Source organism: Aplidium turbinatum, chromosome 3, assembly GCF_918807975.1.
Source record: "Aplidium turbinatum chromosome 3, kaAplTurb1.1, whole genome shotgun sequence".
NCBI classification, from domain to species: domain Eukaryota; kingdom Metazoa; phylum Chordata; class Ascidiacea; order Aplousobranchia; family Polyclinidae; genus Aplidium; species Aplidium turbinatum.
Window position 1 is genome coordinate 28,954,902 of NC_137474.1, and position 23,015 is coordinate 28,977,916.

Consider the following 23,015-nt stretch of genomic DNA (forward strand, 5'->3'; position numbering starts at 1 on the left):
AGGCTATTCTTCGCTTTCGGCACTCTTTAAGTTCGTTTCAATCAGTGGTTCCCAACCTGGGGTCCGTGAGAAAGCATTTGGGGAATTGTGATTACCTTGATGAATTTTGGAGAGAAAAAACGAAAAGCGATCTTTTTACTTTCATTTCTCTCTTTAAATGCAAATGTGTCAAGCTCAACCCCGCGAGAATAAACTGTACCGGTATGCATTAAAATAAATCTATGCTGCTGCCTACAGTGTGTACATTGACCTTAAACTACATCTACCACAACGCATGTCGATTCCAGTCAAATCCGGATTGGCTCGTCTTTTACGTAATAGAAAGCACAGAGAACATTTTTGCGCACACTTGGAAACCCTGCAAATCTCATTTCAACGTTATTTTAAATTAGAACACCTGCCGAACGAAGTTGAAACATGGATTCGAAATTCTTTTCTTTTTGACTTGAGCAACATTATTGATGATGATCTCAGTAAAGATGACCTAATTGATTTGAGATCAAAAGAGTTATTACTTATTACGCATTAAATTTCATTCAAAAACTGTGGAAGAATTTTGGTGCTCACAACTGCAAACCTACCCATTCTTGGCAAAGCAAGCGATTATTGTTTTGTTACCATTCATAACCATTTAATTTACCTTTGTGAGGCAGGATTCTCAGCTCTTGTTACAATAAAAACTAATCATCGGAATCGCCTGGACGTTGAAGATGACATGTGTATTGCATTGTCAAAAACTCAACCACAGTTCAGTCGTTTAGTTCAGGAAAGGCAACAACAGCCCTCATTAAATTTCCTTACGTTGAAAAAGTTTCGGCATGGCACTTTGGGTCACCTTAATATTTAAATACTGCTAACATTTCTTTAACAATTCATTCATTTTCTTATTTGAGCAACTGTTTAACCTGATATTTGCCGCAGGAGTCATAGCGGCAATGCAATATGACACAGTACAGCAGTTGAGTAGCATACTGTAATTATTACAATAGTCAATAGTATGTTAATTGAGTTTCAGGCAAAATTTAGGTAGGGGTCCGCAGAATTAATAATTTGTCTAAAGGGGTCCGTGACAACAAAAAGGTTGAGAACCACTGGTTTAAATAATCTAAATCTCTTTTGCGAAGTGTTTTATCTTTGAAACACCACTTGTAATAACCATTTTTGTTGCCCCTGGTTAGTGGTTAGGTCTAAACCCCACTCATCTAAAGTTTCGATAATCTCAACTATAAAAGAAACGATATTGTGGAATAAAATACAACATTCTCTAAATAAACAGAAGGCATCGTTGGATTTGGAATTTTGTAATAGTTGAGGATTGTAATATATTTTAAGTTTGCATACAGACAGTGACGTAGGTCGTAGGATACATGTCGATTTTATGTGAGCAAACATTTCAATTTAATAGTTCAAACATTTTGCGCCAAATTTCATTTCAATTTTTTTTTTGTCGGAATGCAAAAGAAACGATTTTGTGGAATAAAATACAAAACTGTAGCCGAATAGGGAACTAGCCGAATCGGACTGTAGCCGAAACCGGCCATTCCGGGAATTTAAAAACAAGGTTAAAGGTTTTACCATTTTGGGCACATCTTGAAATAGTATGGTTTGAATGGCCCATTTTAGCACGATAGTTAAGGACTTTTGACCAACTATTAGGGCTAATGTCCCCACTCCCCAGCAAATTCCATTGCTGCATCAATCTCCTTGAAAGATGGCATTTTGCCTTCATATATGCCTCTTTATGTTTAAGAAATTGCAATGTTTTTTTATTTCACTTTTATTACTTGATTTAACAACCTTGGTTGGTTGTGAGATTTTTCTTTTGCAGTTTGTAATTAAGTCCTGGCCAGTCTCTAATATCATTAGTCCAATTCTTGGTGGCCTACCCTACTTCGTTTTCCTTCTAGTTGTCTTTGGTTGTTTGATTGATGTTGAGTTGTTTTGAATAGAATTATTGCGAATCATTTGGCCAAAATTCTTCAATTTTCTTGTTTTAATTGTTTGTAGAATTTCCGTTGGTTTGCATTCTAAATAGTACGTTTTCGTTTGTGATTTTTCCTTCAATGAAAATTTATGCATTCTTCTATAAACCTGCATTTCGAATGCCCCAAGTCGCTTTACCATGTCACAAACATGCAAGTTTGAAAAAAATGGAAGGTACGTCAGTACTTGTATAACTTTAGCTTGGGAATTTAAAACGAGTAAAGTCGTTTAATCCATTTCCATGTGAATAATTTCAATATCGTCTACTGAATACCATGTACGCAACAGGATAAAGATGGAATATTATTTCCAGTTTTATGAAGCCGCTTTCAATGACGTAACAAAGTCACTCTGAAAAGTTGTGTCATGAGAACGTGCTTAGTTGCGTTCATATAAAAGCTATTTCCAACCATTCTTTTTAATCATTTCAAGTTTAAAAAGTGACAACAACCACGCCGTTGAACCCTGCATTGAGTCATGCCGATGCAATGCTGTGTCAGTCAAAGATAAGGGACGTTATCTCTATGCTTGCCGACTGCAGCGACCCAGGAAAGCTGCTTTGCTAGACTGTCAGCGTCTTGTGACTGTGTTATCACGGCTTTAATATGCTCCTGCCGTATGTGTCGTTCCGAAAAATCAATACTTTTTGTTCTCCGTCAATTCGTCTGCATCTTATAAGATGGCAAAGAAATATGACTTTTTTTCATCATATTAATTTCACTGTCAGGCTTCTTTTTGTCGTGGTATTTGAAAACAGAACGCTCTATCGATTGTATTGTGTATTCATGCGCACTGCTGGCGAGCGATGTCTGCCCACCCATAACATTTGAGCTTTTGCCGATCTTCAATGTTTTCGACTTTTCCACTGTCACTTTGCTTCAGTTGACAAGTCTACGGTAAGCAATTGATGTTAAGTGTGTTTATTTCTTGACACTTGTTAGGTTGCAAGTTCCGACAAAGCATAACGAAAAGATGGTCTTTATTTAGAATACTTCAGATAAAGTGGTGGAGTGATAATATGTTTTTCGCCGATCTGCTACTCGTTTTCATAGCGCTAGGCCGCTGTTGATCGATAGCCACGATTGTGGTTGATATAAGATGTGATGTTGTTTGTCCAACATATCCCACAGTCGGTGGTATTCTGTTTTCTGATGCTATGGGACATACCGGGTCTAGATCCAACCCCGCCAGCTGATGCGGCCTCACATGAGCAAGAGTAACGTATAACTTTCCTTAGCTAGCAACCACGCTGACGACTTCAAGCTCAGATGTTGGTGAATTGCAATTTGTGATCGAAATCACGTTGACTGTACAGTAGCTTCTTTACCTGATAAGATCATCGCCTCTTATTTGTTTCAGGCGATGCGAGAGACCTCCTGCCACTTTGTGCGACAGGGCCACCGACATCTCATAAACGGAGGGGGGAGTTTCGATGATGCTGGAAACGATCCTCGGTTTTTAGCGGTTAACGGACATCATCTTGCAGACCCGCCGGAAGTGCAAGGTCAGGTTCTAGTTGTCATTCTTTCTGCAATTGTCAGCTGTTCATCGTACATAACTTTTTTGTTACGTGGCATCAAGTAAATGTTGAAATGATGCGTTTCGAAAGGATTTTCCGCTAAAATTTCTCGAACACCAAGCGCTTCCAACTTGTCAGTTTGCTGTCTGCAAAGATAATATTTTTTCGATCTGTAGTTAAACCAATCAAGCTTGTACGATGCTGACAAATTTGTTAGAATCGTTGTACGACTATTTGAATACTTTCCTCCAACTCTTACGTTTCAAGTGTTAAAGTTGTTTCTTTTTCACAAACGTTTCCAAGAAATGGTGTTTTTTACGTGAACATTAAAGCAATTTTTTGTTATGAATATCCTTTTGGAAAATAGCAAGCTAAGGTTTTCTTTTTTCAACCCTCGTCATATGTTTCTATCCAGGCCACTCGAGTTACATCACTGCAAGGTCTGCCTTGCGCAGGGAAGCCGAGAAGCCGCCGCGCCTACAGAAGCAATCGAGCCGTGAGAGGATGCCTGGCAACAACAGACCCGGTTGTCATGGTGATGGGAATGCGAATGGCAATAACGCAGCAAATCAACCAAACGGTATGGCCCTACCTAACAAAGTTTGCCATTTTTTGCATTGTTTGGACGTCTGACGACTGTAAAGCGATGCAAAGTGACGTGCATCAATGTGTTATGCAGGCGAAGGATTATTAGGTGCCTGCTTGACCTCGCTTGGTAGATTAGATGTGTCCGAACAGAGCATCCATTTAAATTTGAGCATTATTTTAACATAAAAAATACATAATTAAACATTTCCACCATCTCCTGCTTTTTGTGAGGTTGTAGTTTCACAATTTCACAATTTTCACAACGGATAGGTGGACAAGGTGGAACCAGATATTTTACAATCAGCATTTTCACTTTCTGTATAACTGTTTATGTAATAACTAGGGCAACCAAAAGTCAATAAAGTCAAAATTTTTCTGCGTTGTTCAAAGTTTATAAAAAGTTCATAAACTAAATTTCAGGCTGACACGAAGAGAGGTTTCTAAGTTATTAAGTAAAAAAAAAGTCAAAATTCATGGTTAGGTCAAAATTATCTTTTAACATAGTTTTTCTTCTCTCTATTGATATTTTATTAAAGCTATACAGATTTTGATTTTTTGTTGCTATTCCTGTTGCTATTCTGACGTAATGATCCATTTGTTGCAATTTCTGAGGTAATAATCTTGCTTCGCCCACTACTGACCATTGAATATTAAGTAGACTAGGCGTGGAAGGCAGGTAACGTGGTCGGTTTGTTCTTGGTTAGATAAATGCTCACAAACCATTATACATATATTATAGTATTGAGTTTTAGCTTCCTGATGTTCTCAAATTTGTCTTTAGCTAGCCTATAATTATGCCTAAGGTTAAACAATCAAATTCTTCTAAAGTTCGTAGTACACTGCTTGATTACGCTTCTGAGTTTACCTCAACACCTAAAGGTGAATGACAAAGACCGGAACTTCAAAGGCGATAATGTGAAACGTTACTTGATGTTGAAGTATAATACTGCAGAACCCTCTCAGTAATTTCGGGATATTTAAAGACACTCCATATTTATCTTTTGCACTTTTTCGAGTTACTTTCATTACCTGTTCGTTAGCTGTGGTGTCGTTGAGTCTTCCATATTCTTCTTTTATCTTATTAGAAAAAGAAGATATCCTTACCTAACGGTTTGATTTCTGATATGCTTTGTATTTCGCATTTGGGTTGCAAACGCAGAAAGTTATTGGTCAAAATTAGGTCAAAATTTGTAAATTATAAAATCAAAATTTCAAGTTTTTAGGTCAAAAAATTGGTTGCCCTAATAATAACTAATGTCTTGAAAGCACGCAGCACAAACGCCATTCCATACTCCCCTGGTTAGTAAGACCACGGCCTACTTCACCACTTCACTAAGTTGTGTTGGTGGTTAGAGTCATCAAGGTGTCTGGCGATAGAGGTTGGCAGATATGCGATACTTAATTGATATATTAAAAATAATAATAATTTGACTCCATCATTGTGCAAAATAGTGCTGTGGAAAATATTTTTAAGCCACTACTGTGCTTCTGTCGTTGTTAAATCGAATATATCTTGGACTTGGTTCCCGCATTATTCCCGCACCATTGCAGAGTCCAGCACCGAGTGTTTGGATTCGATGGGAGTAGATGTTCACGAGTTCATTGTGAAGGCGCTACAGAGCAATCCACGTGATCGCACCATCCTCATCAAGCTGGAGAGGGACATGACGGATTTCATTGAAGACAAATCGTGAGTTGGCATCGCTCCATCGTAGACGCATTGTAAACACGTTTGCGGAAGATTATTCGTATACTCACCGCACACATACGCACGCTATCATGTTTTCTTAATCCACCGAAATTTCTGAAAACGTAATCGTTTTAGTGCAACCATGAATTGGAAATATATCCCAAAAAGAGGGTTCTTTTGCACAGTTTCCGTCTTTGTGTGCACTCTAAATCCGACTAGCTCATCTTTTTCAGAATCGAGTTCATGAAATTCCCGGATATGACGTCATACCACCGCATGCTTGTCCACCGGGTGGCAGCATACTTCGGCATGGATCACAACATCGACGCGAAAGGAAAGGCCGTCATAATCAACAAGACAAGAAACACTCGAAGGTTTGACCGAAGATAAACGATATATAGTTATCATTTTACAAAGTGTGTGTCAATGCTAGTATTGTTAATGTCTGGGCTCTTTGCACAAACCACTCAAGAAAAGATTACTGAAGAAAAATTGAATAAATCGGTTTAACTTCTCATCTAGTACACAATGAGTGTCTTTGGCAGACCAGAGAAGAAGTTCTCGGAATACGTGGCTGAGGTTGATGACCAGGTTGGGAGGGATGATGATATGTGTCGCCGATCCATCCTGAAGAGAATGAAGAACTGTCAGAGTCTTGAGCACACTCAGATTCCCGGGAGTAGCATCCAGGTGATTAACATTTGATTGGCAGTATGTTAAGCAGATTACTATATGTACCTTGGCTATTTCCAGTCGTTTGTTGTGTTGCATTTCTGCATTGCAGTATGTCTTGTCGCAAAGAGCGCAAACATGATCATTATTATCAAAAACATGCTTCAGCAAGAAACTAGTAGCCGAAGCTACACTTAAGCAGCAGTGTTGCCAAAACTGCGTTTACTTTACAGGTGAAGCCAGCAAAGGAATGGAGGGATTCAAAACAACGCTCCTTCGAAGAGCGCGAAGTTGATTATGAAAAAATCCGTGCTCGAATTTTCAGCAACACAGAGGTACCATCTGCTAATGTAGTTGTTTTGCTTTGTTCTTGGCAGATGTACCAAGTCCAGATTGTGTGTATAAAAGAGAACTCCAATGCATACGCGCCGACTTCCGGGGGGGCCGGGGGGCGGCGCCCTCCGTAAATTTATAGTTGAGGGGCAACAAAAATGGTTATTACAAGTGGTGTTTCGAAGATAAAACACTTCGCGAAAGAGATTTAGATAATTTAAACGGACTTAAAGAATGCCGAAAGCAAAAAAAAACAGCCTACTTTGCTCTTGCCTGCAAAACCGGAATGGCCCGTTTCGGTGAGTCCGATTCGGTGAGTCCGGTCCCTTAGCGGGGGATTTTTTCAATTTTTTTTTTAATTATCGGGTACCGTGGCCTAATTATCATTGCCGTTTTAGGGTTAGGGGTTAGGAGTTAGGGTTAGGGGTTAGAGGTTAGGAACTCACCGAATCAGACTCACCGAATCGGACTCACCGAATCGGACTCACCGAATAGTAGCAGACCCCGCAAAACAGCAGCTGATCGCATGGCTTTCTCATACGGTATGGACATTTCAAAGTAGATCGTAGAGTAACTTACGCTGCTGGAATAGTCACGTAACTATTCATTGCAATATTAAGTTAACCAGCTAAATTAGACGCGCTATTTTCAACGAGGTCTTCCCGCTGTGAGACAATTACGATTCAACAGAACGCATTGTTTTCTTCGCAATGCGTGAGAATTAAATCGAAAACCGATAAAAGAAAAGGTGTTTAATGGTCTTGGTCGCAGATATTGCCTGCATTAACGACGTCTCTTACCGCTATTATCACCTAGCCAACCTGACATCATTGTTTTATGCGGCCGTTAAGGTTTGCCATCGACTTTAACGATCATGGAATGTTACGTAATAAGAACGATTACAACCTTCACGCAAAAATAAAAATATGATCTCTTAAAACAGCTTTTTCTGCTGTTTTGTCTCGTGAGCTTTGCGTATTGCTCAACAAATGTATAAAGTTTAGAATTGACAAGAAATCTTTAAATTTGAAAATTAAGTTTGAATCACTGCAAATAAACGAATTCAAAACTTTTACTGAGGCCGACGCGATTTCACACTCCGTAATCTACGTCGACAATGATTTTAAGTGCGTTCATTTTGAAAACTGCCGAGCTGGAGACAACAGCTTGTCCTGTGTTAGTTGAACTTGTCTTTTTGAGGTGAAAATCACTTGTGAACATCTCGACTTATACTCGAGTATATAGCCTACTGCATTCAATAAAAGACTATAAGACTTTCGATAAAAAACAGAAGAGAAAACACTTCGCCGTTGTTAACGCTTTGAAGGTAAGTAATTAGCAAAACGAGCGAAACGAGGTTAATAAAACTGATAGCGGTATCGGGTTTCCACTCTGCTTGAGATCATGATTTTTTGCGTTTTATTTCGATAACTTCACTGTCCAACTGTTCCAATTATGAGCTAACAATATGAAAATTTTTACGACTAGGCGTTTTGCATGCGTAAAAAACTAATCGTTTCAAGCAGCTGTTCTAATAAATTCGGTTTGCGACCTAGGTGTCAATATAAACAAGACACTAAGCTTAATCAAAGACTATTTTAATTGAGCAAAAATAGCGATATGGTTATGACGTCATCACCTTTCTCGCCCCCCAAGGTTTTTTGAAAAGTCGGCGCCTATGCTCCAATGACTAATGACTATGCTTCTCTACCTTTTTATTGTTTTTTTTAACGCAAGCATCCGATTTTTTACGACAATTTCTTGTAACATATTCTATCTATTGTTGAGAGAAAAAATGCCGCATTTCTCACAATATTAACGTTAAACCAGCGTTAGCTATTGTACGTAATCTTGCAGGCGATGGGGAACGGAGAGAAGCGAAGCAAAGCGAAAGAGAGAATCATGTCCCAGTGGAGCCGCAAGCCATGGAACAGCACAGGTTGGTTAATATTGCCAATTAGCTAATGGACTTTTGCTTTTGATCACTCCTTACCGACGTTGAACCGATATGTTTGTTTCATTCCAGTTTGAAGGTTTTCTTTGTTTCCTTATTTTCTCCCTGCAACACATTGTATTAAACCACGGCTTACCTCTATCAACTGCTGCGGTTTACAGTTCATCTTTTTTACCCAATGAGTATTTAACATTCCCTAAGACGATGAAAAAATTCAAACTTTTAATGTTGTTATCGTTGAAGAGAAGTTGGCAAGTTTGAATATTTAAATGTAAAGAGAATAATTTTGGTTTGATATGAAATATTTTGGCTGTTTCATCAACTGATAATGATCAACTTTTTAGCTAATTGAGAATAATCTTTTCGAAAGCAAACAATCTAAATTGGTTGCAAAACATCAAGGTCTCATGCTGTTGAACCATTTTTAATACATATAATATACTTTAAAAAAATCTTCCAACGCTTTTCTTGTGATCAATAAAGTGCATTTTGTGCAGATCTCGAGAGCTTGCCAGGACGAGATCGTTCTACTCCTCCAGTGTCTATTCTAGGCTCCTCTTCACTTACCAGCAAGTCCAACAGTTGCTCCGGAATCACTGTCCTCTCTCGTCGCAATAACAACATGAAGGATTGCATCAGTGAGATCTTTAGCTCTATTTTCGATAGAATTCAATTTTGTTGAAGCAGTTCACTAGGAGTTGATTTGATTTATGCCGGACCACGATTTTTTAAGCCTAACGAAGACAAAAGTTTACACGAAGGAAATCCGACTTCAAACTCACGAGCTGAATGTGTGAAACCGAATACCATACTGATTCAGAAACATCATGCGGACGGGCTGCGTTTAAGTGTTTAGCTTTTTTAGTACCAATTTAGTACCCTCCTTAGTTGTGCACACCTGATCTCCTTTCATGGTCAACATCAATCTTCTAGGTTCATCCAGCTCATCTTCATCCATCTATCCTAACCCAATAAGTGAACTTGCTCCTACAGACAACATCAGTGAGGAGTATGACTCATCAAACATCAACCCACCCACAATATGTCCTTACTACCGTGAGTGATGTTGTTGGCTTTGTAACTGCACGTTGAGAACGTTTCTCGGCTATTTATAATGCTATTTCCCGGCGAAGTTGCATAATTAGTAATTACGCTTTTCCCGAATATATTTGCAAGATATTTTAACTTAGGTTTCACGTAACTTTTTAAGAATATCTATAACGTTGATCTTGTTTTTTGTTTCCAATTGTGAAATTTTTTACGCAAAAGAATATTGTTTGGCCACAACTTGGACTGGTTGAAAGCACTACCTGAGTATACTATACATAAATTATAGTCAAAGATTTACTACTGATCTTTACTATTAGGCGAGTAAGAATTGACATAAAAATAGCCGGACCCGGACATTTTTGATAACAACCATTTTTCTTCATAAAAAGATGGGTTACCTGTTTGAGACCCCAAATCTAAAATTCGGCAAAATTCGGACATAAGGAAAGGCCGTTTGAGGGGAGCAATTCTTGAACGGCGCGCCGTCTAGCGGAAGAAAAACATAAGTATTTTCCGTCGTGCTAATTTGCGAATTTCAAGTGAAACAAGGATGATTAACATAGTGTCTAGAATTACCCTTCAGCAGAATTTGCTATTTTACGTTGATTCAACGTCTGGCGACGTAGAATCGATGCAAAATAACATATTTTGTTTGTTGAGTGCCTCATGTAATAGAAACTAGGCTGCAGTGATAGTGCAGTGGTTGTAAAATTCTGCAAAATGCTAATTAACTAAGAATGATTTCGGAAAATGTAATTTCGTCTGTTACAACGTATCTGACTAACATGAAAATTACATGCACATAAAATTTGGTAATGATTTATACCTTGAACTTTTACAAAGAAAAGATTTCAGAAAATACCCCGAACAAATGTTCTTGCATAATTAAGGAGTTGGATAACAACTATAAAAGTCTATAGCATCAGACCAGCCAAGTCATTAAATCGATTACATCATTGCCAAAGCAACACAAAAGTGGTTATCTGAAGAAATAGGTCGTTACATAGGTAGCCATTCTTACTTCGATCGTAAAATGGAGCAATTTTAGCAAGTTTAGGTAAAATGGAGCAATTTTCTCAGCAGGTTGTCAACTTGATTTCATATTGACACGTGGCCGGAGCTATGGGACAGTACATGACCAATTCTTCAGTTCTAACTTTTAATACGCGTGCAAGCAAGTACTTTAAAACGTTGAGTTTTTAAGCCAATATGGAAAGCAATGTAGGCTAAGTAAAATCTGCGAAATTTGTCAGAAAGCGGTTGTCTGTGCCCTGTGGAAAAGATGGCAGAACGCTAGGTTCAAAAGCAGTATCAACACTAACCCAGTGGTCTGTTAAGTATCGTGATCAAATAAATAAGAATATTTGAGACCAACGGAAATTGCAGTCCATAATATTTGCTACAGAAATTATACGAATCGGAAAGCTTTCGCTCAAGTCAAAACCAAGCAGATGCGCACAAACCGCACTCTACAGCTTCGCGATTAAGAAGAACTACGTACTACTATAAAACCCATTGTTTGATTTGCGGTGAAGAAATAGATCTTGAAAAACTCAAACAGAATCCAAACCATTTTTCCTCGATAGGAAATGTGGAAATTGTTGACAAAAAACAAAAGAGAAGTTTGCTACAGGATACATTAATAGCGGAATGTGAAAAGAGAATAGATGACATTTCAATTCAAATAAAATGTAGGATACTTTGTGCAGGAGATATACGAGCTGTAGAAGCTACATATCACAGAGACTGTCTTCAGAGATTTCTCAGTAACTGTACTATAAAATCTGATCAGGTTGGTGAAAGCAGTGGAAGCTCAACTCCCGCAACTCAGATTCGTTGAAGGAAGAAGCATTCAAAAAACTCTGTTTGTGGATGAATGAAATTAATCGAGTAGGTAGGCAATATACATTGCAAGAGCTACGCGATCATATGTCGACATTTTTATCTAGCGATGTTCAAACTTACAGTTGCAAACATCTAAAACTACGTTTGCTGGAGCACTTTGATGAGCAACTGAGCATCATTGAGGTGAAAGGCAAACCTAACGTGGCAACGCTAAAGAAACATGTCGATAACATTTTAAATGATTGTTATGAAGAATCACGTTTCGAAGAAGATAAAGAGTTTAAAAAACTAATACAGCAAGATGGAAGTGTTATAAAGAAAGAAATTCAAAAAATTGATAAAGCTCAAACATCTTATCCTGTTCCTGAAGATATTAATCTGGAGTACCTGCTTCCGAAATACCGGAGTCGTTTAAAGTCTTGATGTCTGAAGTAATGCCTCGATCGCGGAGTGAATTAGAAGAAGCTTCTACAAATCGTTGTGTCCCATGTATTTCTGCAGTCAGCAAGCAGGCTATTTTACATTTCCCCTCTTTTATTGTCAATTGGCATTTTTATACATCAGGTCACAAGATCGCGTATTCTTTTGGATGTACTGTACTATCATCCCTTGGTCTTTGTGCAAGTTATGGTCAAGTAATAGCACTTCAACGATCAGCTGCTGTAAGCCAAGCGAATGGTGATAATACGGATGAGGCAATGGACTCTACAAGTCATCCCGGTTCTTTCTGTCAGTGGATAGCAGATAACTTCGATTTTAACGAAGATACTCTGCCAGGTCATGATACAACGCATGTGATGGGCATTATAAACTGTCAAACACCAAAAATGGCATCTCTACCACTAGTTATTGAAAAACCACACGTCAGTGCAACTGAACTACCGGTACTGGAAATTGGAATTAGGTAATTTTGGAAATTTAGTCAAGCCGTATACTGCTGCAAAGATGGGTACTTGGAAAGACGTACGAATCAAGCAGCTGGATGTCTCTGCTGTGTTATTTACGCACTATGAATTGCTTAACACTCTGTGGCTGTGTTCAAATGTATTCAATTCTAAGCCGGTATACAATGGCAAGGGTTCATGGCTAATGTAGTTAAAGGTGAGTTTCAGGTTTCGTCAGTATCATTTAATCCTATGATAGCGCTTAATCCCGTAACAGATGAAGCTGTTACAGTACAATGATATTCGTTCAAGACCAAGCGAGAAAAATGAGCATATGTTGTGCACCGCTAACGTTTGACCAACCCCTCTACTTCAGAGCATTCAAAATTAAACAGGACAATTTTAGTATTTTCAAAAATGTTCACTTACGACTTGGTGGTTTTCGTCAACTGATGTTCTTTCTTGGAGCAGCTTGCTTGCAGCAGCTTGCTCTCGGAGAAAATATGTGCCGATTGTTGCAATTTTGCCACGCGTTTTCTGGCTGCGATACAACATCCTGCTTTTACGGAAGGGGAAAAGTTAAAGTTTTTAAAATTTTAAAAGGTCTGGACAAAGTGCAACATAAATGTGCCGCCTTCGGAAACAAGGAAGCTTTAAAAGAAGACATTTCCAGAATTGGAGAAGAATTTTCCCAAATTCTGTACAAGCAAGGGTTTTCCATGGATATTTTGAATTTATTGCGCTACAAATTACGCTGTATCCCCAAAATATACATCAGTTGAAAGAATGCCTCCAACAAGTAGAGCATGCTACTTTCACAGCCTTCGTGTGAATCATCAAGTGTCAACATGGCGTCATTTAAAAACTGTGCTGAATCCTAGTTTCTATGGATACAAGGAAACAGCTTCTGGTCTGGTCCCAATAATGACAGATAATGAATGAGCACCCAAAACCTTTCTGAAAGAAATCAGGAGCAATTGCAGGAGCGCTAAGCGTTTATGCATACTTTGTGGTTGCTCCAAGAAAGGCTTTAAACGTAGTATTCACTGTGCTTGTGAAGCTCAGTGTGAAAATTCATCACTTCTAGAGTGTTAGATACCCAAGAGCTGTAAGTGTAGAAGTATATTTACTTTAATAAAAATAGTTGTATCACTAGAACGGGACCTCAAATTGTTACTGTGGTAGTTTTTGCAAATAAAATATTTTTTGCAATGAATGATTTGTTAATGAAAGTGAACGCATATATTAAATATACGCTGCCTTTTCTGTGAAGCATTAATCGCTCAAATTGCTGATGTTCATCGTTGTATTAGCCTATACGTTGATTCTACATCTGCCAACGTTGTATCATCATTTGTTTCAGTTGCTAATGTTGTTGAAGTGTCATATAACCTACATTGAATTACAATTTACGTAGGCAATTGTAATTGTGTGAAAATCATTAAACTGTTAGAAATGGCCAAATACGTCACAAACTTGGGCGTCGGCAGAAAAAATGCAAGGGTGGGGGAGAGGCGGGTGTTGCAAAGACGCAATTTTTGAAGCCAAATTCATCTTGTAAGCTGCAACATAGGTAAGAAAAGTTCTCAATTTAAAGTAACATTTGAGTGGTGAGGTGCGAGATTTGTGAAAAAAAATACTGTTAACGTCTGATGTAAGTGGTTGTTGCGCCTGCGGCGGAAAAATATTTAGAGAAATCAAAAAATAAAATAGGGTTGGTTGAAAACCTGATGGGAAAGTATTTGCCTGGAAGGCGAATCCGATTTTGGAAAATTGCACTCTTGCAAGCAAATTACATGTAAAATCATAATCCAGGGGAGGGAGGGAGGGTTAGTGCCCCTTTCCTGCCGACACCTATGATCACAACCTTTTTAAATAGTTTTAATACACTTATCTTCTTGTGACTGTTAATTACGTTTATATATGCGTCATATGTTGCATTTTATTTAGAGTAAATATTTACAACCGCTAGATGGCGCTCTATGCAAATTTTAAATGCGGTTTGGGGCAGTTCCTTAGGTCCGATTTTTGCCGAATTTTAGAATCGTCGGTCTGACTACCAGACAAGCCTCCTGTGACCAAAAAATGGTTGTTATCAAAAATGTCCGGGTCCAATGTCACTTCTTACTCGCCTATATATGTCTTTCCACGTTTTCAACAGTCTGATGTACAAATGATTGCGTTCTGCGCTTGGGGTTGAAGCTGCAGAATGAGCAAGCTTACTTTGTCTCCCCAAACCCGTAAGAAGAGGCAGGTGTACGGACGATGTACGTACGCTGCTACTCTTGACAAACAAGGCAAAGGCTTTCACGGTTGCTTTCTCTTGGCTCCTTGTGCCAGATGTTTTCACGATTTTTTAAGTTGTTAACTATATTGACTTCTTGTAGAATCTGGAAAAAAGCTTTCTGTCTTAGTTAATTAAAACTTCCAGTAGTGCATAGAATACCTAGCACTATTAAGCAGCATATTTTTTAACTTCCTCACTTAACAAAATTTCTCTTCTTTTTCATCTTTATTGGATTTCCACGACGGTATATGAATGTTGTGTTGCATGCCGACTCTCCGTATCTGTCGCTTGTCATCTTTTCATGGTTTACCTGACGTCTTCTTTGTTAAATGATCTGATTGGTCACTGCAGCGGAAAGCTGCAACGACACAGACGACGAAGCGTCGCCACGTACCACTAAAAAATCGCTCATGCATGAGACTGCCTGTCACGTGATCAACCTCAGCAAGAAGCAGCTGATCATAGCTGTCCCCGCTGGGTTCAACGTCGAACCAGGCACTCTCCTCACACACCCTCATACAGGTGATTGTGCAGTGTGCACCCTTTTTTCTCACTCTTTCACTGTCATGGCGGCTGACTCTTGTGAACGTACGTGGTTGAATTTATTTGTTGTATTGTATGTTTGTTTGTTTGTTTGTTAAACGAAATGTCAAAATTCAGACATCTTGTGCAAATGGCAAGAAAGTTTGTCAGATCTGAGAAAGTTGAAACTTGTTCCATCACCAGTGCGATGATGACATTTTTCAGCGTTCTGAATCCGTGCATGATGATTCCTTTGTTGTGACTTTTTGGAATATTTTGTTATTACTTCTTTGGCCTATGTTTTCTTCGTTGTGGCGATCTGTTTTGTAACTACCTGCGCTTCCTGGTTGTAATTCGATACCAGTATGGTATGCATGACATTCTATATCTATCTAATTGCATTAACTCCATCAAACTTTGTCACCAAGTACACTTTGCTGTCAATTCCCCGTTGAGTTCGTAGCATTCACAATCAAAATTGTTTTCTGGTACTTACTGTTAAACTCTTCATGTATACGCGCTTCGGCAATCAACAAATGATAATTATAATCTCAGAGCTATACTAAACTTGTGTATACGCCTATACGCAGGGTTGGTCAAGTAGGTTTCCCCCACTTTAGTTTTACCCGGGTAAAACCCTGGGGGAAACTGGGAAAAACCTTTTGGGGGAAACTGGGAAAAACTTGAGTTGTTATAATTTGCAAATGTGAATGAAATAATGATTACTCCTCATAGTTAATGTTTATTACCATCATATTTTGAATGAACCTATAAGATTTCCTGTGCTCATCCTACAAAAGAAAAATACTGTGATTTACTAATATCTAATAATAGATAGGTCCATTGGTCCAATCATTAGTTTACATAGATGAACATACCAGTATGTTATCAAGTCAGATGCTTCCCTGTGCCTAACATGTAGTCAGCGAACAAAATTGTAAACTTTGAACACCAAAAGCCAAAGAAAGAAAAGATAAAGAGCCGGTATAATCTCAGTCATTGATAACATGTCAACAGTCTTCGTTGTCCACATTAAACAGCTTCCCAGTCCTAGGATAAAGATTCAATCAATCAATCTTCTCACTTTTCTCCTTCCATGAAAGTATCACACTAGACATCGTTTTTGAAGCTTTTATTTTTTTTTTCTGTGGGAAGAAGCGTTTTAGGAAAGTGCTTACCACTGAGGGACTCGGACTGGGAAGGCTATGTGGACGACCTCTACTGCTTTCCGGCAAAGTGCTGGAAGATATCAGTTGGTTTGCAAGCTGCAATTTAAACTGAAGCAATTAGTCACAACACTGACTGGCGTGGTCTTTGAGCTGGAGGTAGACCATCTGAATGCAATAAGAAATTACTATTGGTAGTTTGGTACTGCCAGCAGACAGTGAGTCTACGCATTGAGGAAGTGTCAAAAGAAAAACCTGAAATATCACTCTGTGATGATTCGGAGCTTTATCTATTTTATCTAAGTATTGATGCAATTCAGATGGAAAATGTCATGAGATAACAGCTAAACAGCTGGCTAGTCATTATATTGCATAAGAAATTCCACAAACAACACATTTAGAAGTTTCAAGGGTTTCCCCAGTTTTACCCGGGGAAAACTGGGAAAAACCTCCCAGAGGTTTTACCCAACCAACTCTGCCTATACGGTACAGTAGTTGTCAATGCCTCAAACCTGCCTCTACTAACTTAACGTTTTCCTTTTCAAGTTTATCCAAATAATGCAAGAATATAGAATATGTAACATTTCAACTCATCTCTAGGTGTTCCTTACGTCAACATGGAAGGACAACCTATCCTATTTCCAAGCAGATCTGTTCCGGTACCAACCTATTCATCCATGCCCATGCAGTATAACCCCAAATACGGAACCCAACCCCAGCTTGGCTCCATACCCCCAGGTAAAATATGGAATGTTTTTCCAGTTCAAATGATCAACACAACGGCAGGATCCAACAACGGTTGTTCAAATGTTCAATTCCCTCTCTGTGCAGATGAACAAGGCACACCAATAACAATTCTCCATTTAGCGTCATCTATGTGATCTAATAGTTTACTACAGGTAGAAGTGAAAGCTTCTCTGTCAACCTTGATGACTAGACCTGGACCAGTGGCTCAACTTTAGAACCCCCATATCTACAAGTATGCCAAGCTTCCAGAAGCGAATCTTGTTGAAAGACTTTGTCAGATCTGGCCCTAGCTTGTTTTGATTAGCGATTGACATACAATGATAGTTATAAATCATATGAACAAAACTTTTTTCGGCAAAAGAGTTGTGCATTTTTGAAGTAGGTTTCTTATATTTCAAAATGGCTTGACATTGATTCGAAATGCTTTTCAATCGTTTCAGGTGCTTCGGTCATGCAACCTTCACCCCAGGAAAGTAATGGTTCAGTTGAGGTGAGCATTCAGTATTAGAACAAACCTTTACTTTATATTTGTATGACTTGGAGAGAGATATAATTTTGCTACGTTGATGACAACAACGTGATTGTGTTGAAGAACATTGCCTCAATATGTTTGTATTTACTTGCAGAACCTTTTTAGCTATTTAATCTTTCTTTCGCTGTGCCCGGTTGTTTCGCGTATAACCTGTTGGCTCATTACTTTTTATGTCTGCTGTGATCCTGAATTGAACAAGGGACCTCTTAACATGCAGCTGGTATTTCGATGGTTTGTGTGTTAGTGGAATGACAAGCCGTCACAGCCTACTCTTGCCAATCAATAAGTTGATGCAGCCTTTTGACTCATTGAAATAATTGATAATGAGAAACCTCTCTAGGGATTAATCATGCTCATTCCAATTTGATTGCACGTCTATGAAGAACAGTCTGCAATTGTGTTTGGAAAAATTCCGCCTGCTATGAAAACTTAAAAAAAGTTTTAAGTTGATCAATGGAAAGGCCGTTTACCGCCATTTCATTCGACTTTAAAACAACGTGTATTTTGGAAATTGTCGGCAGCATGACACGTTACATCATGTCCATTTCGGTTGTTGGAAATTGATTTAAAATAACATGAACCCGTCCTATGAGATTCATTCCAAACTGTTGACAAAGTTTGTGATCCATCTTGTCAATGTCCAACGCTAGAGAAGACAGAAAGGTTTTTGAGAATTGAATTTGTCTTGTGTGCAAAACTGTTTGCCTTCAACGCAAAGTTAGGCAGTATACGCAAAAGCAACATTGCGGTGACCTGTTGTTTGAAACTTCGCAATCTGGCGGCACCGGAGGACTGGGTATTGCTTTAGTTTCAAAATCTGCAAATTTAAGACTTTCTGTTGACCTGCCACCTGAATCTAAATATGAATTATACATATTCGGGATCCGAGTAAAGAATGAGTTGGCTGCGGTAGATAGTTGTGTTCTGCCATCAGTGTGCCCTCATTAACTTGCCAATATAAAATTATTTTACGCTGCAACAAACCCGGTGCCAACAACCCTTCCGGATCTTACCAACATATCTAACATTGCGGTTAAATTGCAGCAACATTGGCGTTCCCTTGAGGCTGATGTTCCTCGGGATATGATTCTAGGTTTACAGAACTAGTCGTGACCTCATTGACTGATTCAGTAACTTTGGTTTGTCTTCAGATGTTTAGTTTTTCTGTCCAGGTTCAAAAGTATCGTTGCTTGCTGTTTTTGTGGTTTGTGATAAAACTGCTTGTTTATTTCCAGAACGGTGCGCCTCCCAGCGGAATAGTTTGTGGCAACCCCCCAAGTAACGACGGTGGTGCAAACATCTACCAGCCCCCTCTCAACCCGTATGCCTATCAATACCAGCACGCACCTGTTCATTTTGTTTACTACCAGCCTCCCTCGGTGCAGGTAGTGTTATGCTTGTCACAACCCGATGTCGTAGTTAACAGTTTCGTGTTGTGTGATTTTTTTGTTTCAAATTAAATTTTATCCACGTGACGAGGAAATGTTGAAATAATTGACTCCTGATACCATCCGCAGGGGCATCCCTCCCCCCTTGGCCAGGTGTTCGACCCCTCCCAGGTGCAACCACGCAGCAACGTTGGTGACGCCATGTCGTCACTGCATATTGAAGATAAAGACACAAATGTAACGATATTTTCCGTTATACTATAGTTTTTGTTAAGATCGACCAAACGTTTTCTTACTGGCTAAGTAGGATTTGTCATTTGTGCACTTACAGTTAATTCGCAAACGTTACCAAACTACTACAGATATGCATTAATTATACGGTCAACGTTTCATGATATTTCAGTCGTTGTTGCAAGCGGTAACTTTTTGATTAACATAATAGATTGCCCCCTCGCTCAGCCAAGAAGCCACCGCTGTCACTAACCCCACCACCAACAATGGCACCTCTTGCACTGCTGCACAGGTAACGGTCACTGCATAGTTAACTTTAAACTTTTCTCTGTACTTTAGAAATGAATCATGAAATATTAAAGACGAAGCGTTTTTAAGTTGCATTTTATCTAATACTCATTGCGTAAGTCACTGCTTCCTGCTGAGGTCGAACCAGGGTTTCTGAAAGCTAAGTTTTGAATAAACATTTTCCCGCCTCTTATTGCACGACGAGGTCGGATCGTGAAGATGACGATTGACGGCCAACCATCTGCCAGGGCAGTGGGCTTTGCTTGGCCAATATTTCGAGTTATATTCCGTCACGTTGCAACTTGCAACCCCGACATCCATTGGTACATTTGTGTTCCCCAATATTCGTATTATTTGTCCCGTCTGCTTTGCTTTCATGCGCAAAATTGTCATGTTGCTTGTCAATTCGATGCATTAACTGATATTTGTGTTTCAGAACTCTAGTCTTTCATCAGACGACACACTCACTACACACACCCCTCCACCAGGTGAACCTCCTTGTGCTGATAGTTTATGTTATATAACCACTATCTATGCAGTCCACGCCTGAATCTGGACATTGACAATATTGTTTGCACTGAGGTGGTATATGTTGATGGTTTACCCGGTATTTGAAGAAAGCACCATGCACGTTTTGTTCATATTTTATTATGCCGCGTTGAGCTGAGTTTTTGGGAAGTGTAGCAGCTCATCTACACACAGCGTATGCTATTGGTAGCCGAATAAATCATTTTCCAAATTACAAAGTCCGTCATTTTTACATTGATTCAACGCGGACAAATGTTGAATCAACGTAAAAATAACATTTTGTTTTCTGGACTAATGCACCCAAAAACCATTGCTTTCCGCAACTAAACATGAGAACATTTTAAAATATATTCCATCTCGAACCGACTTACCTCTTGTATACTGTTTAGTTTCAGCCGACGATGTTCCAGAAGCTTCCACATCGCAACCACATGATGACGCCAGCAACGCGACAGACACCAACGACGGCGACGCTTTGGTATTTGATGTCAACTCTTGTTGAAGTGATTGTTTCTCTTTCCTTTTTCCTTCAAAGAAACCTGGTCTTCATCCCAAAATATCAGATTCGGCCAATTGTGTGTAGCGACTCCTCCATTTCTCTCTGCTGTTGGCATCTTCAATTTTCAAGTTTCTCTTTAAAGTGATCGTTTTGATTAAGATTAACATGTGGTAATGTTATTGCAACGTCACCACACGCTCAGTTGAATACGGTACATTTTAAAGTTAGTCAACTAACAGAGGCAAACTTTCTCATTAGGAAAAGTCTTCAAACGACGACTCAGCTCCTCCGCAATATCCAGGTCCCAATGGAGGGGACGTACATCCAGGTGGGTTCATTAACACATTTTGAGTTTAAAATTACGACATGTTTTTTATTTGATCAGCTTGTGATCATTGTTAGATCAAATGATCACTGATTGCGTTGAACCTTTGAAAGAGAGCTCACCGTACGTTAGCTAGAGATGGGTCTCGGTCTGAGTACATGGTTTTCAAACCATAACGAAACATCAACAGTTGATGTTAGTTTCTCACAAGAATGAGCATACAATAATTCGACCGCATGAGTGACCATCCCAAAATATAGCAAAACTTCTTATTTTTTTCTAATTTTATAAAACTAAACATGTTAGAAAAATGATTTTATTTCTGTCAACATGATACTATAACTTCAATTGCTAAGGTCAAAGCTTGGTATGTTGTTATTGGAACGTTGCTTTTATTAGGAAACGTCCCTCCCACACCCACTGAAGGCGTCATCTACTACGCTCCCCATGAGCCCCAAGCCCCACTTCAACCAGGGCTTACTGGACAAGCAGTATTCACCCATCCCCCGACGAGGCCCCTCCAGCCCCACATGTACCCAGGAGGCATGATCCCATACCCCATTAACGGAGTGGCCGGCGACAGGAAACTGGGGCGGCATGTTGTCAACCCACAAGGTGTCAGCATGGAGCAGCAAGAATATTACATCCACTCAGGTGAGTTGGTCAAGAATGGAGACGATATTGCTATGTTAGTTAAAAGCATCCAACTATTCGGATGCAGCCATGCGAGCAATTGTTGTTGTGGCTAAAAAGAATAACGGGGATAGTGATATGTTGAACCCTCATTTACAGTTCTGGGTTTTCACTATCATAAAAATTTATTAAATTTCGATCTTTTTTCTGCTTGTGATCACTGAGATACATTGAATCATGGTTGTGCTGAGGAGGTTTTTGAAACCTTTATTTCAGTGCCCCAGCAAGTGCATCCGGGATACGGGGGATATTTCCCCAACCCATCTACCCCAGTCTACTACATGGTCAACAACCAGGGATTCGCACCGTACCAGGTAAGTAATCAGACCACACCCACCTCACAGTTTTAGCTTATTGTAATTTCAGTCGAGTTTGAAATAAATTGGTCGTTCAATCGTTGCATTAATTTTTTATGTTTAAATTCGTTTTTGTAAATTTGCAGCAATCTAATGTATCACAGTCAGTTTTGTGTCAGCAGCAGCCAATCACGAGACATCACCACTATCATGAATCTTTGTTCTCTATTTAAAACATTGTAATTTCGAAATCTTACCGAATAATTGCATTATTATTTCAGCCTGCACCTAATCAAGTGGTACCTAACGTGCCTTTGATGTACCCATCCTTACCCAATGGTTACAATCCCCATGCTGTGCCTCAAAGCCCAGCTTACCGCCCCCCATACCATTACGAAGCCACCCCTAGCACCCCCGCTAACGGAGTAGTGGACACGACACTCTCCGAACCAGGTGAGTGCGCAACACTTCTTCAATATTTTTAACCAACCTTTTTGCACTTCATCTTGAAGTTACGTATTCCTTTGTGGTTTGAGTTAGAATGTCATTAGCGTGTGTTCGATTAATTAGATTATTTCGATTTTGTACAAAAATACTTTCAACCAGTTCCACTTCGCATTGATTTTCAGAGGATGAACAATTGAACATGTAGCGACGTTGAAACGATGTGTGTTAGCTCTGTTATGGAAATGTATCTAAATTACTTTCACAACTCAAACTCACATTACTGTGTGGTTGCAGATGGAGTTGAAAATGGCAGCCCTGCTGACGAGCGGTACCCCCTCTACGTAGACGGGGCTGCATCGGGCATCGACTCCCCCGAGCTGATCGCCTTCGCCTCGCGTAACGACGCCAAGTTGGTTCAAGTCGCTTCGTCGGACGACGGCGACAAAGGTGAGCGGCTGTCGCTGTGTTTTGAAACACGTTTGTTCATGAAAATTGCAAATCATGTTTCATTGTGATCAATGGAAGTAAAATCGTATAATGTGATGTTC

General features: G+C 39.3%; 1 protein-coding gene across 1 annotated transcript in view; it reads left to right on the forward strand.

Annotated features, from left to right (window-relative positions):
• LOC145767487 (uncharacterized) overlaps nt 1-23,015 on the forward strand; it is a 41,264-nt gene that overhangs the window by 15,127 nt on the left and 3,122 nt on the right. The window contains exons 4-24 of the mRNA XM_082579319.1: nt 3,343-3,487; nt 3,918-4,082; nt 5,642-5,780; nt 6,014-6,154; nt 6,326-6,470; nt 6,686-6,787; nt 8,643-8,724; nt 9,237-9,377; nt 9,673-9,795; nt 17,094-17,231; nt 17,681-17,730; nt 19,008-19,157; nt 19,290-19,397; nt 19,603-19,683; nt 20,116-20,167; nt 20,597-20,685; nt 20,965-21,034; nt 21,431-21,685; nt 21,941-22,038; nt 22,302-22,473; nt 22,762-22,914. Of these exons, the coding sequence (XP_082435445.1) occupies nt 3,343-3,487; nt 3,918-4,082; nt 5,642-5,780; nt 6,014-6,154; nt 6,326-6,470; nt 6,686-6,787; nt 8,643-8,724; nt 9,237-9,377; nt 9,673-9,795; nt 17,094-17,231; nt 17,681-17,730; nt 19,008-19,157; nt 19,290-19,397; nt 19,603-19,683; nt 20,116-20,167; nt 20,597-20,685; nt 20,965-21,034; nt 21,431-21,685; nt 21,941-22,038; nt 22,302-22,473; nt 22,762-22,914 (2,599 nt within the window). The remainder of the gene's footprint in view (nt 1-3,342; nt 3,488-3,917; nt 4,083-5,641; nt 5,781-6,013; nt 6,155-6,325; nt 6,471-6,685; nt 6,788-8,642; nt 8,725-9,236; nt 9,378-9,672; nt 9,796-17,093; nt 17,232-17,680; nt 17,731-19,007; nt 19,158-19,289; nt 19,398-19,602; nt 19,684-20,115; nt 20,168-20,596; nt 20,686-20,964; nt 21,035-21,430; nt 21,686-21,940; nt 22,039-22,301; nt 22,474-22,761; nt 22,915-23,015) is intronic.